Source organism: Gigantopelta aegis, chromosome 6 (assembly GCF_016097555.1).
Source record: "Gigantopelta aegis isolate Gae_Host chromosome 6, Gae_host_genome, whole genome shotgun sequence".
Taxonomy (NCBI): Eukaryota; Metazoa; Mollusca; class Gastropoda; order Neomphalida; family Peltospiridae; genus Gigantopelta; species Gigantopelta aegis.
In genome coordinates, this window is record NC_054704.1 from 90,934,244 (window position 1) to 90,953,001 (window position 18,758).

At 38.9% G+C, this 18,758-nt stretch overlaps 1 protein-coding gene across 1 annotated transcript in view; it reads right to left on the minus strand.

The window, feature by feature from the left end:
- Window positions 1-2,521: 2,521 nt before the first annotated feature.
- Window positions 2,522-18,758, minus strand: part of LOC121375532 — a 28,087-nt gene continuing 11,850 nt past the window's right edge. The window contains exon 2 of the mRNA XM_041503033.1: window positions 2,522-5,159. Within this exon, the coding sequence (XP_041358967.1) occupies window positions 3,477-5,012 (1,536 nt within the window). The 5' untranslated portion in view covers window positions 5,013-5,159 and the 3' untranslated portion in view covers window positions 2,522-3,476. The remainder of the gene's footprint in view (window positions 5,160-18,758) is intronic.

Consider the following 18,758-nt stretch of genomic DNA (forward strand, 5'->3'; position numbering starts at 1 on the left):
CCATTTGTTGTGAAGGCAATTTGATGTTGTGACCTGTTACAGCTGATATGATTTTTAAATACTTGTTCTGGTATGTGTCTAACGCGTAATTAGATTTTGTAGAACTGTATGTCTTTCACTGTGGTGTTGTAATAAATAAATCAGTAGCTAATTTGTTGCAAATAGCCTATTGTGTAGTTGGCCAATTATATTTATAATTGTCTGTCAGTTGAATATATATTAGTTTGTTTGTGAGAAGGTAGTTCACCCGTCTGTCTGCATTAAGACAGGCATATTCAGGAAATTCCTAAAATATATATGTAGGTAGATATATTGTCACTTAGCTTTCGCATTTTTGAACATACAATTTTGAATATGTTGTTATTTTAACAATATTTGACCTATGTGCCTACAATATGTACTGAAAGTGGCAAATTTATGTATAATAATGAGTTTGAAATATTAAAGGGACATTCCTGAGTTTGCTGCAATTTTTAACATGTCATCAACTAACAGAGACTTTTTAACGACTAACTACATATCAAATACATTTGTTTGCATAAAATATCAGTGGCTGTATATTAAACGTGTTTCTGGTTGTTCTAATATTTGTACTAGGATAAATTTCATTTTATTTCCTAAAATACGTTTTTTCGTACGTACAAAATCCAGTTTGGGCTTCTTACAAATATTAAGACGACCAGAAACAAATCGAATATACACACACTGAGATTCTAAACAAGAAAATATATTTAATATGTAAGTTTAATCGTAGAACTATTTTATTAGTCGGAAACATCTTAAAATGCTGCAAACTCAGGGATTTCCCTTTAAAAGTACAGTCCTCATACACTTTAGCCAATTCTGTATTTAGTAAGATTATCGGGTTTTTTTGTTGTGTTGTTTTTGGTTTTGTTTATTGGAGGTATGGTTGGGTTTTTGCGGGGGGAGGGGGGGTTGGGGGGCTGGGGCAGGGAGCATCCGATATATATTCTTACAGTAGAACCTGTTGTCTATGGATTACCTTTGTTGTTATACACCTTGAAGGTACTGGGTTGGTACCTCTGTACTGGGTCGTACCCAGAGCGAGGTAAAGGTTGAATGGGAAGGTGTAGGGCCAACCATAAACTTACCATGAACACACTGTTTGAAACTTCCAGCCTAAATACCTGAGCTGTGTGTCGTGCATGGACTTCAGCTGGATATGAAGACCGCAACTCAAGTCTAATTGGATTGTAGTAAGATGGAAAGCTGTCAGTATAATATAATATAATATAACATAATTTAAAATGCCGGCCAGTTCATACAAGGGCATTTATTCATATATTTACCATTACTTGACACCCAATAGCCGATGCATGTTTGTGCTGGGGTGTCGTTAAACATTCGTTCGTTTAGTCACAGAAGGGTCTACTTTTTATCCCATGAAAAACATTTTCTTTATTGCAAATCATTTTTAAACTAAAACGATTCAAGCTTGTGTAATTCTGTTATTAATCTTAGGCCTAGTGCTGTATATATAGATATTATTATTTTTCTTACACAACCGTTGGTGAGAACACTATGCGTTTTTTCTGAAAACACATAGTTGTTTACACACGTACGTGTGTTAACAATTTCAAGACATACGACTGGCTGATGACCAGGTCACAAATGCCATACGTTCAATAAAACCCCAGTACGGTGGAAATCCATTACACTGTGACGTATAGTTAACCTGGCAATGGTGTGTCTGTGAGCCGTAAGTCAGCTGCAAGTGCAAAGGGTTGTAAATATCTTTTAGTCGAAAGAGATGTAAAAATGTGCTTAAAACCTCGTTTTTTGAGGGTGTGTAAGAAATAGAATAATACATTCGTGTCCATTAGATACCATTTATCTCACAACTCTTTGTTTAAAAACGTAATAAAACTCGCTGTTACTCTTTAGATACATTTCAAAACAACTCGCTGTGAAATAAATGGTATCTAACGGCAACTCACGTATCATTCTCTATGTCTATACAGTGGTTTAATCCTCAGATATTTTCTTGTAAAGGTTGTGTTCCGCACGGCACTAAAAGAGACCGATACAGAAACGGCCCATATATAGTCAATGTTCCAGTGCAATACTCTGCGGTATAACATATTAAATACCATGATATGTGCTGTCCTGCCTTTGGGAACGTGAATATAAAAGATCCATTGCTGCTAATAAAAACATTTAGCGTGTTTCCTCCAAGACTATGTCGAAATTACAAAATGTTCCATCAGCCGATGTTAAGTTATTCCCCTTGACTACACTTTGATTAAACTTATGTCAATGGGGAATAACAAACAATAAATGAAATTAAATTGATTGAACATTATGCCAAGTAAAAAACTGATGGTATAATGCCACCTACCCTAGTGTTAAGTTATTCCCACTGACTACACATAAATGTGCTCTAGTGGCGTCGTTAAGCAAAACTTTAACGTTAACGTTATGACAACACCACACACATTGTACGTGGAAGTTCAGATGTCGGTAGTCATTTCATTTACATATAAAGGCAAACAACAACAAATACAAAACCAACAAGTTTATTGTGTGTCATTAATGCACTAAGAAGTGTAATTTATATACATGCTGCCATTTGAAGAAACAAGTCACATTAAATTACATTTGTATTAAAATATTTAATACCATAATATTATTATATGTTACATGAATTCAAGTTTCCTATACAATTTGTAAGAACTTTCAACTTGCTGACATCCATGCTGGAGTAAAGGCATGAATATTAAACCCAAAACCCAGGAGATTCCCACGAGCAAATTAGACGAGATTCCAAAATGTTTCACTTTAAAACACGCCCATGTGTTTTAACTTGTAGAGAACTGATCCTATAGCAGTGAGGAACGTATTTATAGTGGTAAAAAAGAGCACCGAGAAATGTCTATAAAATTTAGATTCTAGACCCAAGACTCAAACGTTAAATATTAGCTCTTGTGACATAAGGACAAAACGACGGTAATAAAGCATCGGTCACATTTGTGAAGCCAGTCTTAACAGTAGCAAATACCGTAGAAGGATGTATCGTTGTGTAGGAGAAATACGAAACACCTGAGAGTGAATTATGGGTGCATACCATCATGATTGTCAAAACGCCCCTTGGAATCATACATGTGCAAAGTTGTGAGATTAACGTGTTTGTGACCTTGATCCAGTCTAATGAAGCGATCTTGGCGCTAAAATCACCTTAAGCGCATACGGTAGTTATGCACTTAAGGTGGTCTTAGCGCAAAGATCAATTCGTAAAACTCTTGTCATTAAAATTAAAAGATGCGTTACAGTTTGGGCATTTAAATAAAGAACAGTGGTATGGGGCTACGGAACAACATCGATGATGTTGTTAGAACCATACACACACGTGTAATGATCTGATGTTGTTTAGTTAATTGACTAGGCGTCATGATTGTTGTTTTGATGATCAGGATTAATCCACGTCAAGTATATATTCTGTGGATGACCACACACAATCACAATAATTTCGACTTGCACAAATCAACACTATCTCCGTCATCATCGTCTGACTGTGAGGCACTCTCAGACGAGATACTCGAAGTGTCGTCAAAACAAATCGTCACATGATTCAACATTAACGGCTGTGACACATCGTCCCCAGACTCACTTAAATCTTTTTCGTCGATCACGGTGGAAATATCACGCTTGTTGGCGTCATTCGAGTCCCGAACTTCGGGACAGTCGTACAAGAGTTTCTCATTGGTAATTTGCATATTATTTAAATCACACGCTTCGGCCGACTGGTGCACGTATGCCTGGTGGACGATCACAGTAGCGTGCTTCCCTTTGGGTAACGGCGCGTCACATTCATCGGTGAAAAACAACTGGTTGTTGCTGTTGGAACAGTTATCATCCTCCTCATCCGTATCCACATCCACCAGTACATCCGTATTTGAGGTCTTATTAATCTCAGACTCGTCTCTGTTTGTTCCTTGAGTGCAGAGATTTTCGCTGCTTGGTTCACGTGACGTCATTCTAGAATGCAGCGATGACTGTGACACCACGTCACCTGATGCCGCCAACTGCCCGGCTTCTTGGTCGGGTGTGTAGGCTTCTTGGTCGGGTGTGTAGGCGAGGTTGTCGAACCCAGAAGACGTCACTCTGGACGAGTAGCTCCCGGTGATGGAACACATGTCCACGACGTTGCCGCAACTCTTAGAGAGCCGCTTCGTCATGAGGTATTTCTCAGTAGAACTGCACAGAACCTCTAACCTGTCACCGACACCAACGTCAGGTTTTATGTTCGGTAAAGAAGTCGTCTTTATCCAGTGTTCCCTCTGCAGGACCTTCAGCCTCGATTTATGTTTGGTCGGGGATTGCGCAGTCTCTGGACTGTCTGTGGGACGCTTACCGGGATCTATGTCTGGAAGTGGACACAGCACGGGGCTGCTGATGCTCAAGCATCTGGATAAAGGCGCTTGCACAACTTTTGGTGCAATGTTCGGAATAGTTGGACGTCTTGTAGGAATCTCAAGGCCACGGAAATAATTTCTCCTCAATTGTTCGATGATCATCTGATAAAGCACCTTCCTCTTAAGACTTCGTTGTTTGTCGGTAGATATAGTTACATACTTGTCAACAAATTCGCAGTAAAGGACACCAGCGACTATCATTGTAAAGAGACCAAAGCCCATGAAGATTGGTCCGATGTAAGACAGGATCTTCATCGCCGTGGGACGATGCAGAGCATACTGTAGGTACCAGGCTCTCAGGCCCTGAGGTGTGGTTATGTTTTGTGTTTCGTTATACCGGGACGCGTAAGGATTATCAAACGCCGGGTGATACGCCACGACCGACATGGCCGTGCCACCCATTAGGACCAAGAAGCCAAGCAGACAGGAAGCACACGTCGGCAGGAGACAGGGCATGCGCAGTAGATCGCGGAGCTTCAGATTCTTCCTAAGGGCGCGTTTCCTCTTGGAGAGTTCCTTCTTCTTCTTGTCTCGGTTGGGCATGCCAACCAGCCGGACTCGGGCTGTCGACACAAACATCTTGACGAGAAGCTCTGTCTGAAGGCGACAAACATCCCAGCCATTAACCGACTAACTCCGCTCTTGTGCTGTCCTACTGTCCTCTTCTGATTCGGGTGCGAGACAGACTCATACTGGAGGTAAAGTGTGATGGCACATCATGTTCATCTGAAAGATTAAAATAAAGAATTGATTATGGTCAAGAAGGATGATTTGTTTGAACATACAGCAACAGTCGATTTAATCTAAAACAAAATATACTAGTACCTTTTTAAAAGCAGAAGACCTTTATATATGGGTAAATGTATAGATGTGTGTAGAGAACTGACACTAAAGAAATGTTAAAACAATTGATGTGCTCTAGTGGTATCGTTGAACAAAACAAACTTTTAACTTTCTATAGAAAAAAAATGGTTCTTATACATTGTGTATATTTATAGTAATTTCCACTAGAAGTATTATTAATTCTTAAAAAGGCAATATAGCAATATAAGTTGAAACATTTTTAAAAGCCCATATCTTTACAAAATAAATATGAATATTTAGCTAAGCACACAGTTGTCTTTTTATATTTCTCTTTGTGAAAATGTCTTTCTCGATCATTTCAAATTAACGTATTAGATCCAGCGATTTAATATAGTAGTAGAAAACTGTTGGGTTTTTTTCGTAAAGCTGCAATCTCGAGTACGTGTTGTGTTTGCGATAGTAAGCAATTATGTTACGGAGTGGCGAGACGAAATTGCAGCTTTAAGTGTTCTTTCAAGTGGCACACGAGATCCGTCTGTACCAGTGTGCAACTGAACGACAATTGCGCTTCGCCATTAAAAACAAAACTTGTTTCAATTTGCCATTATCAATAAGGTTGTCGCACAGACGAATTGCTTGGATCATGAAGAGACACGCCAAAAAGAAAGAAGAAGAAAAAAAGGAAAAAGAAAAGAAAAGGAAAAAAGAAAAAGAAAAAAAGAAAAAAAGAAAAAGAAAAAGGTCAGGATGGTGACGGCAATCAATTGGCCAGCCAGCGTTGTGAAGAGTTTCACCTTCTCGAGTGCACGAGTCTGTCATCGATTCACATGATAATCACCCGTTATTTCACTTAGTTTCTTAAAGAAGAGTTTCTAGTGCTTTCCCCATTATGTGTCTCACTGTCAGTGCGGTCAGACAGGCCTTTCTCTAACCGCTGTCACAGGGCAGTGGTCGCTAAGAAGAGTGTTCAGACAGTTAATTTCGCATCACCGCACATCACCCCACCCCACCCCATACAAACACACCGTCCTCCGCCCCACCCGTACCCACAAACACACATCTGCGCAACTTGGAACCGAGCAGAATTCTTATATGCAAATAAAGTGGCTTGATGTTTTATGGTTTTCGAAACAATTCACGTTGTGTTATAGTCCTTTCCACAGGGAACGCCTTTTTTATACTATGGAATTTACTACAAGATATTTATTTCTGAGCTGATTGTTTTCTAAATAATTGCACACAAAAATAGTGTGTGTGTGTGGGGGGGGGGGGTGTTGTTGGGTTTTTTGTGGGGGGGGGGTTGGGGGGGTATTTCAAAAACACTTTTACTTTTCTTCTTACGTCAAACAAAACTTAAATTATTTACAAAAAAAAAAAAAAAAATTGTAGGAGGATGGGACGCACTATAGATATTTTCATTTCCTAGTTTGGTTTCGCTCCTTATATACCTGATACCCCATCTTCTGCCTAAGGCTTCGAGCATAACGCAAAACCAAACAAACAAAAAACCCAAATAAATTAAAATATGGGAAAAAACTCACAAAAACTCCCACAACTTCGCGTACGTTCATATTTCAACAATCTTAAGACTACCATATTAGATGGAAAGAAAACATTTATATTAACAAAAGTTGGTTTAAAATACAGGAAAATCGGCAAGAGATGAAACGAAAAAAAAAACCCTAGACGGACAAATAAATCAACCGAAAGAGAAAGAAAGGATATATCTGTTTTGGGTTTTTTCTTCTCCTTTGGGTTTTCAATCGTTTGCTAAAAAGGTCAAGTAGGAAATTAAAAAGCCCCCCAAAAACCCAGAAGAAACAGTACAATGCGAGAACAATTAATTAGTCTCGGCGGGTACACGAATGTATATAAAAAATAACTTTTACAAATGAGTACAAAAGTCCGTGTACAAATGTGCTGTTTCCATTCCTCTATCATGTGCCCGTGTGTGTATCTTATAACCTGTTGAATGAGCGTATTGTACATATACACTACACTGTGCTCTAGGAATGTTTATCTGTTGGTGCATGCGTATTACATAAATCAGCGGCTTCGTGGTATCGGCGGAAACAGGTGATACTCTTGTTCTACGTTTATCATAGCAAGGATGGTTACGTTAATGGGAGCCTATGTTTAACGAACGAACGAACGAACGAGAGAAAGAACGAACGAATGAATTTATTATTCTATAGATAATGGATAATGGGAGTGAGTGACCGAGTGACCGAGTAAATGAATGACAGAAAGTTCAAGACAAATTATATGCTTAGCAATAGTCGCATATTCATTTGGTTTTGGCTTGTAGTGATTTATTTACTGTTTTTGTTTACTTATTTTGGTAGGTTTTAATGTAATATAATAAATAAATTAAAATATATGGAAACAGTCATTACTGAGAGAGAGAGAGAGAGAGAGAGAGAGAGAGAGAGAGAGAGAGAGAGAGAGAGAGAGAGAGAGAGAGAGAGAGAGATAGACAGAGAGTTCAAGTTTGTTAAGTTTAACGACACCACTGGAACACATTGACTAATTAATCATCGGCTATTGAATGTCAAATATTTGGTAATTGTGATATGTAGTCATCAGACGAAACTCACTACATTTTTCCATTAGCAGCAAGGGATCGTTTATATACACTTTCCCACAGATAGAAAAACACATACCACAGCCTTTGATCAGTTGTGGCGCACTGGTTGGAAAGAGAAAAAACAAACAGTCTGTTGAATGGATACCCCAAGGTGGTTCGTTCCTGCGATGCAAGCACATCAGGTGCGAGCTCAGCCGACTGAGCTAAATTCCGCCCAGAGAGAGACAGAGAGACAGAGAGAGTGTGAAAGAGCCAGAGAGAGAGACACACGGAGACAGATTTGAGTGATTTGTGCAACGAATAGTTATTTTCAGTCTACAGAAAATTAAATAATTTATGACCATTAATTACACCAATTAGACCTACTACTGTTATTAGTACTATCAGTATTACTATCATTATAAATAATGCTTGTGTATTTAGTGTAATTTACAGAGATGTAGGCAGACGAGAGAGAGAGAGAGAGAGAGAGAGAGAGAGAGAGAGAGAGAGAGAGAGAGAGAGAGAGAGAGAGAGAGAGAGAGAGAGAGATACAGACAGACATACAGACACAGAGATAGAGACGCATATAGATATGATTAGATTTTTAGATTGTGAGATGTGTCAGAAACTGCGATGACATTGTTTTGAAACCTTTGTACTAGCAGGTCTGGAAATAGAACACGTTTAGATTATTTCTGACGCATTGCTGTCGGATGACGTAAATATCTACGTCAGTACTACAGCTATAGCAATGGTGTTAGCAAGGTGTTATGCCCAGTGGTGTCTATTAATAGATCTGCTTTCTCAATTATTTACTTCATTTTGCACATCCTTCGCTCAATATTACATCAAAACAAATATTACCGGATAGACGAAATAGAAGAGAAAACAACGGTTTTATCTCATAATATATCTGTATCATTGTTCCCATATGTTGTAGTTGTTCTCCATATTATATTAATTTTTCTCTTTGTATTCTGGGGCGGGACGTAGCCCAGTGGTACAGCAATCGCTCGATGCGCGGTCGGTCTGGGATCGATCCCCGTCAGTGGGCCCATTGGGCTATTTCTCGTCACAGCCAGTGCACCACGACTGGTATATCAAAGGCCGTGGTATGTGCTATCCTGTCTGTGAGATGGTGCATATAAAAGATCCCTTTCTGTTAATCGGAAAGAGTAACCCATGAAGTGGCGACAGCGGGTTTCCTCTCTCAATATCTGTGTGGTTCTTAACCATATGTCTGACGCCATATGACCGTAATTAAAATGTGCTGAATGCGTCGTTAAATAAAACATTTCTTTTCTTTGTATTCTGGAATATTGCTTAGGAGCCGTTTATCTGATATACGGCCTGAACTTTGGGAACTGGTGCTGTAGAACTATAACAGTTATCTAGGAATTTTGTTGTAAATCTTTGAAAAATGTATGTGCAAACTGAAATCAAAGTTGATAATCACAATGAGTTGGGTCGACAATCAAATTATTTCAAAATGGCTGCCGTATGGCAGCTATCTTGAAATTATATAACTGTCAATTTCTAGGAGAGGGCCTACCGTAAAATAAACAGCTGGAGATACATATTTTGTGTATGGAGCACATTGATTAATTAATCATTAGCTATTGGATGTCAAACATTTGGTAATTTTGACATACAATGACTCTTAGAGAGAAAACTCGCTGCATGTTTCCATTAGTAGTAACGACATTTGATATACCAGTCGTGGTGCACTGTGGGACGAGAAATAGCCCAATGGGCTCACTGACGGGAAAATCCCAGACCGGCCGCGCATCAAGCGAACGTTTTACCACTGGGGGGGCAACATTTCGCCTTGGACACACACACACACACACACATAGCCCCCCCCCCCCCCCGCCCTAAATTTTGCGACAGTTGACATTTGATTTTCTGGATCTGCCACTGGTTCCGCCCCACGACATTCAGTCAACTTTAAGCGCGGACCACAGGCTTGCGAACGTTTGTAATACCCAGTCATGCTCTCTCCATTGGCAGATCCAGATGAGGATCACAGAGGTCCCGTCACCCCACCCCCCACCCCCACACACACACACACACACTCACATAATATACACACACTTCTCGTTTTAATTACTTTGTTTTGTTTTATTGTTTAATTCATCATCCACAATATACAAGATTAAAAAGCGTCTCTGAGCATCTGTATTTCAAACCTTTTTGGAAGCATGCCCCAACCCCCCCCCCCCCCCCCCCCTTTCAGATCTAATTCGACTCATTTGTCTTCGACAACCTCAAATGGCTATTTTTAGAATTTTGTGACACCTCTCCCTTTACAAAATCCTTGATCCGTCCCTGCGCTCATCAGCTGAATGTAGGACTACATTGAATTTCGATCTCATAACATTGCGACTCTAAAAAAGTCCTAATGATCTTTCAGGTGCGAGGAAACTATTTTACGGTCCCATTCACTGTACATAGCCAGCCGATAATATTTATTTTGCCAATATTTGCTGGAGAGAGACCATACTCAGATACTCATGCTAACAATACAAAACACATTCTTGTCACTCTCACCTACATTAAATTCGATTTACTTTACAAATCGTGTTAATGCATCGTCTCAGTCTCTGGTTATTCGGATGACGCATTCGTGCGCTTCGTGTAGCCTAATTAATGCCGCTCTCTGGTAGAAGGTTGCACACCAGCATTAATTATTCCATGCAATTCAATATGTCAGAATATATTCATAAAATAAAAGTAAACATTCAGAGCAGCTGATGTTCGAGTGTTAGCATAGGCCCCGCCCACAATCGAGGTTAACGACCCAGATTTTGATTTCACAAATAGTTTATTCGATGGAGCTTTTAAAACTAAAGAGTACAGCCAGCCGTTTTTTCGCTGACGTTTACGAGCTATTTTGACTGGTTTCCGAAATGGTCATTCTTTTTAACATGAAGCCCATATAGCAGTTTGCCGGACTTTTTTCGCTGACGTTTACGAGCTATTTTGACTGGTTTCCGAAATAGTCATTCTTTTTAACATGAAGCGCATAAACCAGTTTGCCGGACTTTTTTCTACTCGGTCTGGCTGAACTGTACTGCTTTCAATAAGAAATTTACAAAATCTTACGTCACATTGTGTTGAGCCCATTCTCCCTTAAAGGGATACTCGCGCAAGGCTTTTGGACTGGCATGCATATTCAACGATATATAATACACACTATTGCTTAATATCAACAAGTATAATCATATAGTTAATTAATAAAAAGGCTAAATGTGACGGCTATTATATATAGCGGACGCCATTTTGTACCACCCCAATGAATACGCTCTCTGGCGAGTAGTTGGTTAAGTAACATTTAACGTGTCACGTCAGGAATTAGTTTTAGAACTGAAGAAACAAAACGTACCTAATTTTTTGAGGATGCGTCGCAATGTTCTGTAATAAAACCCATCCCAGTAAGTCAGCAATTAGTATATATTATTTTTCAATACGAAATAAACCACCATTGTCAGTGTCGAAATATCTGTATTATGCTTTGTCCATAAATTAACTCACATACTGAAATAATAATCGGAGTTTTTTTTTTTGGTTAATTGGTATTTTCTTTCCGTGACCTGCATCTGTGGTTCCTGACTGGCAGGTGCATATTTAGACGGTCTCCAGTCAATGTGTCTAGACACACTTAAAATACGTGCCTCTTTTCTTAAGATCACATGGTATTGTGTGATAACCGCGCGGACATCCCTAAAATTGTAATGGGCACTATCAGCCGTCCTGCTTTATTACTGTAAATAATTCTGTAAAATTCTTGATTAAGTAGACTTTCCCATCTAAAATCACAAAACTGACCAATCACGTAGTCTCAAAGAAGAGAAAATTATCACTTGGGTATTGTGAGTGGTCGTTTTTGCTCCAACGTACCCTACCAATAGGCCTAATAATATGCATTTTTTCTTTGGATTTTTTAATAGAGAAAAATACTATAACCCCATTTCGTTCTATTGATGCAAATTGAAATATTTTTAGCTAAATAGTTTATTATATTATAAAGTCATTTATGTTGTTTTACAAGTCAGGTTAATAAAAGCAATTAGCGCCTTGTCGTAAATTAGAGCGTTTGTTTACACTGTGCATACAGGAGTTGGTAGGAGCTGACGTCACTTCACCTCAAGCTATAGCACCGGATGCCACAAAAACCGAAACAAAATGGCTGCCACTAGTTAACAAGAATATGGCCTCAGACCACAATTAATTTCGCTATATGTTTCTATATAACCTTAGTGGCTATAACATTTTTATTAATATCAGCAGGCCCGTGAAGTTTTGTATGTTCCTTTGCCTACATGGGGGGCACATACCCTGAAAAGGACAACCCCTGTTGTCCAGCTCTTTCTCCCAGCATATTGGTTTAAACAGACACACCCTCTAAACCAGGCCGGAGTACACCCATTTTACACAAAAAGCACTACTTTTGCATGGGCCGGAATTACCACAAACAAGTCTTCAATGTCAACAAGTAACACATGTTTACAAACTACATGCTATCCCCTGTCACTTCAGTCAAACAGTTGCCACTTCATAGCTGTCTGCCATGAAATAATCACAGTCAAACAGCAGACTACTTGCGCGGTCAAATTTCCGGATTTTGGACAACCAAATGGGAAGATAACTGTAATCTGAGGCCATATATGGGTTTTTTATTAATTCCAAAATGACGCATTTTTTCATTTGTTAAAGTTTCAGTATGTGTTGGTGGTCCGGGTATGCATCTTTCCAACACACACGGCTCTTATTTGAGTTGACTGTTCCTTTAATGTGCTGTTGGCCAATCACGTTAGCGTTTATATCCCAGCTTTGTTAAGGAAAACGGTATCTCAAAATGTGACGTACGATTTTGCTATTAATCTCCATTATTTCCCACAGGTATGTAATAATACATCTTATTACACACTAGTGTGAGATATTGCTCATGTGGTAACAATAACCCAATAACTAGCCAGTGTAATATTGGCGTGACGTGAGCGTGACGTAGATCGCATGCTGACACAATTCGTAGAAAAATAATGTGTAGTAGGTCTTGACATCTGCTTACCTCTACGTTGCGGCTTGTTTGCAGCTGGTTTGTAATAAATAAAATACTAAACTAGTTTGCCTGTCTTACCATAAATTTTTTTTATGAAACTCGCTCATTTCATTAAAAAATGTACGACAGGCAAGCTAGTTTAGTAGTCTATATTTACGTGATCGAGATTACCGAGTACAGCCAAAGAACATCCGATAAGGACAAACTAAAGGAAAACAAGTCATGTGAAGAAGTAATGTGGGTGGTCTATTATAAACGGTTAAATAAAACACGTCTATTCGAGATTGCACCTTCAAGTGACGTGTACTGGTTTATTTGCTGGCAATTGTTGATTCACACCTTAGTCATTGTAGCTATGAAAACAAAACGTGTACAGTCATGTTCGGAAATAAACATCCCAAGGGGAGATAAAGCTTAGTCTAACAAAAGTAACCATATGGAAGAGCTTGCTAACTACAGTCACATATAGGTTGGTTTACACGTGTGTAGTCGTGTTCAGAAACAAACATCCCAAGGGCAGATAATACTTAGTCTAACAACAGTAACCATATGGAAGAGCTTGCCAACGACAATCACATATAGGTCGGTTTACACGTGTGCAGTTCTTGACGCGTTTCATATGGAAACCCTCCAATTGATAACCATACAATCGATATTTCATGCGTTCGTGTTCCGAGTTCCGCGCCCACGCTTCGACAAAAACCGCTCACTTCGAAAAATAGCCACGTAAAAATAATTTCTGCTGGCACAAGAATTTAAATAATAGTACATTTGGTGACACTTAATCTAAACAGTGAGAGCGCAAACTCGCTGCCTTCATATAACCTGCTACTCCCAAATATGAGTAAGGTATCTTTTCAATGCACTTTTCCACATACAAGGCAGCACATACTCAGGTCTTTGAAATACTAGTTGTGGGGAAAACTTTAGATAAAGGAGTTAAATGTGCATGCCCTTCAGAATGCTCTAAAGAACCAACAAGTCTCGTTTCAGTCCCAGTTATTTAACGAATGACGTTGATATAAAGAATGAATGAATGAATGAATGAATGAATGAATGGTAGTGACACCCTAGCACTAAAATACACATCGACTAATGGGTGTCAAACAAGTATAGCAATATGAATATTATTATTATTTGCATTTAAAAATAAAACATATATTTTGTGTAAAATCACGGTATAAATAACTGTGTGTTAAAATACAACAAAATACAAGCATCAATGCCAGTATAATTTAAAACTTTGTATAAAAAAATCAAAATGTTACGTTGATATCAAGCGTCATCGAATTTCAACACGACGTCCAATTGAATACTAAATCTGCTTTTTGGTAACTTGTGATAAAAATTTCGCTCAGTGTAACATTCCGGCTACTGTGTTTAACACATGGTTATCCCTGATGTCAGGGTCTGTAGTGAGAATAGACACTGTATTCTTACAGATAAAAGGGCATCTTTATTTGTGTTTACGAGCCGTCTGAATTGTAGACGCTTACTGTTTACCGATGACAGGAAGGAAACACGTGGTTCAAGTATGTGTGGCATCGAGTCAGCAGCGTGTAATAGTCTGTATTCACATGGTCAAACTATGCCCCAAGCTGTCTTGTGTGAATGACAGTATACACACAATTCATTAGCAAAGATCATCAACGGTAATAAGTCAGTAGACATTTGAACTCAGTTTTGTGCGTAATAAGTAGCTCTTTGTTTGGATGCAGCCTGTTGAAATTGTGTAGCAAGTTTAACGTCACAATTGGTTTAATTGCTGTTACCAAGGTGTGCAAGAAAGCATTATTTGCTCAGATCTAACATTACCAAAATGTTAACTACCAATATCAAGCATACTAGTATTTTGAATCAAACATTGTACGTGCTATAAGCCCGATACGATCACTGGTCTTGATAATGAGATACCCTTAACGATGAGCAGAATTGATTTTTATGCACTTTGTTCCACATCGACGACAGTACATACCACAACCTTTGATATACCTGTCATGCAAGCACTGTGTGGAGTATTGGTTGGTGCAGTAAACCCCGAATGGGTATGTCCAATGAAAGACATCTGGTTTGTGAGCATTCGCATCCATTCCGCTACCCAGATAAGAATGCTACCATACACATATCCCAGCTATCCAAAGAAAGAAAAAAAGAAAGAACAAAAGAAAGGACGAAAGAATGGAAGACATAAAGAAACAAAGAAAACATATTTCATTTAACGACGCACTAAACAGAATTTTATTTATGATGATATGGCACAGGATATATGGTTTGAGGATCAAACAAATAATGAGAGAAAAACCCGCTGCTGCCATTCCAAAGGCTACTCTTTTTCCATAAGCAACAAGGTATATTTTGTATGCACTATCCCACAAACAGGATAAAACACACCACGACATTTGTTACACCAGGGTAGAATGACGGGGATCGATCCTAAAGTAACCAGAAACTGGTATGATGATTGCCAAGGATCTGTGACGGCTCATTTCAGTCTTATTTTGTCAGGCTCATTGACAATATACTCAGAAATAAATATAACACTGTCGTTTTCTGCGCCAAGGAAATAGCTTGCCCATGAGTCAAGTATTTTATTTCCGTTGGTTTCGCTGTGTTTTCAAGAAGGTATAGCAACTTGTTAAACTTTGAAGGAGTGATTAGTCGAATCGCCTTTTCTGTCGCAACCTCTCAAGACATTTTCTTCTGGTTGTTTCTTGTTGTTAACACCATTTCTCATTCATTCATTTCCACCTATTTTCATGATTATACCCAATTAAGGTTCAAGCACAAGTTCAAGTCCTCGGCACAGACTTCAGCTATCTGGGCTGGCTGTCTGTCCAGGTCAGCAGGTTAGTGGTTAGTGAGAGAGAAGTCGGTGTAGTGGCCTTACACCTACCCACTGAGTCGTTAAACTCGCTCTGAGTGGGAGCCGGAACCAGGATGCGAATCAAGTATCTACCAGCCCAGTACCTACCAGCCCAGTATCTACCAGTCTAGTATCTACCAGCCCAGTATCTACCAGCCCAGTATCTACCAGTCCAGTATCTACCAGCCCAGTGCCTACCAGCCCAGTATCTACCAGTCCAGTATCTACCAGCCCAGTATCTACCAGCCCAGTATAGTATCTACCAGTCCAGTATCTACCAGCCCAGTATCTACCAGTCCAGTATCTACCAGCCCAGTGCCTACCAGCTTTACTTCCGATGTCTTAACTACTACACTACCGATGCCGAAGCTTGGCCATTTTTATTTCTGAATATTGAATGTTACTTAAGAAATATATCCTGTAATCTCCTTTTCTGACATATCCTGAGCAGCATTTGCAATGTTAATTGCTCCCCGAGATTCGGTGATGATTAGGACACTGAGCGAAACTGAGACATCGTTTGGACGTCAGAAACAGAATGCCACTGTCGCCCGAGGTGTCTTGAAACGACACAGATTTTATACTGGCCACGGCATCAGTTCAGAAATGATTAGCACGTTTTGAATTTAGTCCATACAAAAGCAACCTCGAGGCTTAACACGTCCTAGAGCGGTAACAACAAGGTGGCAAGCAATGACATGCAAAAGCAAAAACAAAACCCAACAATAATTTAATGATGTAGGTTTACTAGTTTGACTGGGAATATAGGTTATTCTCCCCACCTCTTACCATTTCCCCCTTCACCGCCCGCCCGTGATGATTGTGACAACTGCCCTGTTAAATACAACGGAAACCATCAAGTGGAAGTGATTGCAGACAAGAAATAACTTAATGATGGAGGTTAACGACCCTGGGAATGGGTAACTGTCCCCCTTTTCCCCTCCGCTGCACCTCTCGGTCATGATAATTGCGGCACCGGCCCTGATAGACACACAATAGACATCCTCAAGTGGAACTGATTGTGACACAGAAAGAACTGACGCAGAGTTCTTTGTGATTTTCCATTTTGATGAGCTTGCCTTCTGGCTATCACACTGAAGCCAGTATAGGACTGTAGTCAGCAAGTAATTCGGTATGTGACTACAGTTAGTAAATTGGGTCGGCAGTGTAGGTAATATTATTGTTTCTTCATGGGCGAACAATAGCCCATTGAATGAACGTTCGGCTGAGGTGCGATGGGCTGTAAGATCGAATGCATTCAGTAGGCACGTCTAGCAAAACAGCGGTTGGTACATTGTGGATCTAGAATTTGGAAAAGGGTAGTTAAGCTGTGAAAAACACGAGCACAACCTACCACGTACTTGTGAGACTGTTATACTATACCGATTGCATCCAGCCAGGGAGACCTATGTGTGGGTGAGTGCCTGGTTACAGCAGAGTCACGTGTTACTTGGCAGCTAAGGGAGATGTTAAACCCACTACCCACCCCCACTCTCTACATTGGATCCACCACTTCATTAAAGGTTCTGTTATGTGTTGTGTGGGAGGTACATAAAAACAATACCTACTTATACTAGATACTAATAATTTTTAAGGTGAGCAATAACAGTCACTTGCATACTTGGATCTATGGAAAGTGAACACTCGGGGTTGCGCTTTTCTTGTAGGCCTAGTTCCATACATATACTGTATATGGATCATTCTATAGAAAGTGTCACTTGTATGTCCCTGTACAATTTCTTTTTTATTTATATATAAAAAAACTACGTTTGTTGTCTTTAACGATACCTTATTAATAATATCATCCTGTTATAGCACTTTTTTCTCTCTGGTAATCAGCTTTGATAGAGATTTTATTCAGGATTAGTCGAAAATGGCATTGGTGTTATCTGTCCCTAGCACAACAATATACACAGCATACACTGTTAAAATATATAACAGAAGACATAACACTGAATACCTTTAATGTAATACGTACTGATGGCTGACTTACTCACTAAAGAAGGAATCTTGTAAATATTTTCCGTATTCAAAAGATGGTGGGTAATATAAGCTTGTCCCTGAACTTTTATGTCATTGGTGTTTCTGTATATACTTGTGAGAAAACCAAAAAAAAAAACGAATGCTCTCTGGATGAACCATTCCACCGGTAGATATTGGCCATCAAAAACAAAAAACAGCAGACGTATGAAGAATTCTGAATAGTTTTGTTTAAATCTAATGAATGTGTTGTCAAAAATATAAAAGTAGGTTTATTCAGTCATTGGTGTTACAATCGTATTTATGTAATGATTAATAATTTTCAGAAACGTTTTGTATGTTATTATAGACATCGTATGTCTGCTACAACATGCACTTTTTCAGTTTTCTCAACTGTTTCTTTTGCGAGCATGAATTAATTATCTACTTATTTTGTCATTGGTGTTACCAAGGTATTGAGTAACACCAATGACAATTCGTTTTAATAAAACGCCCTTTTCCTCGCTTAGCATATTTTTAGGATGATTTGAAAATTAAAGGGCCATGTGCAGCATCATAGTTACATAATGGCACTTTGGGTAAAATAAATGTTTTGTTTGAATGTAAAGAGTATATCGCCAACGTCTCTAACTGCGTTATGCTTCCAGCTCCGTTCGGGTAGTTTTCTCGAGCACGGTTCGTGCATGATTTGTTGTTGTCTGCTTGTCGTTCATTTGTGAGGTTTTTCGTCACAGTTTGTGAACATTTCCATTAACAATAAAGTTCAGACAAGTAAGTATCTAAATACAAAACTTTACAAATCCATAAAACCATTAAGTTTACTATAGTCCGTCCCTTCCTTCTACAGAAGTGGTATTTTGTTAATAATTTCAGTTTGGTTTTACGTAAGAAGACAAGTAAAAATGTTTTGAAATAACAAAACAAAAATATGTGTAAATTACAAATCAATCGGCTTAGAAATAAATAACATGTAGTAAATTCTATAGTATGAAAAGGCGTTCCCTATGTGACAGATTATGAGTTGTTTTTGTTTATTCCTTAAAATTA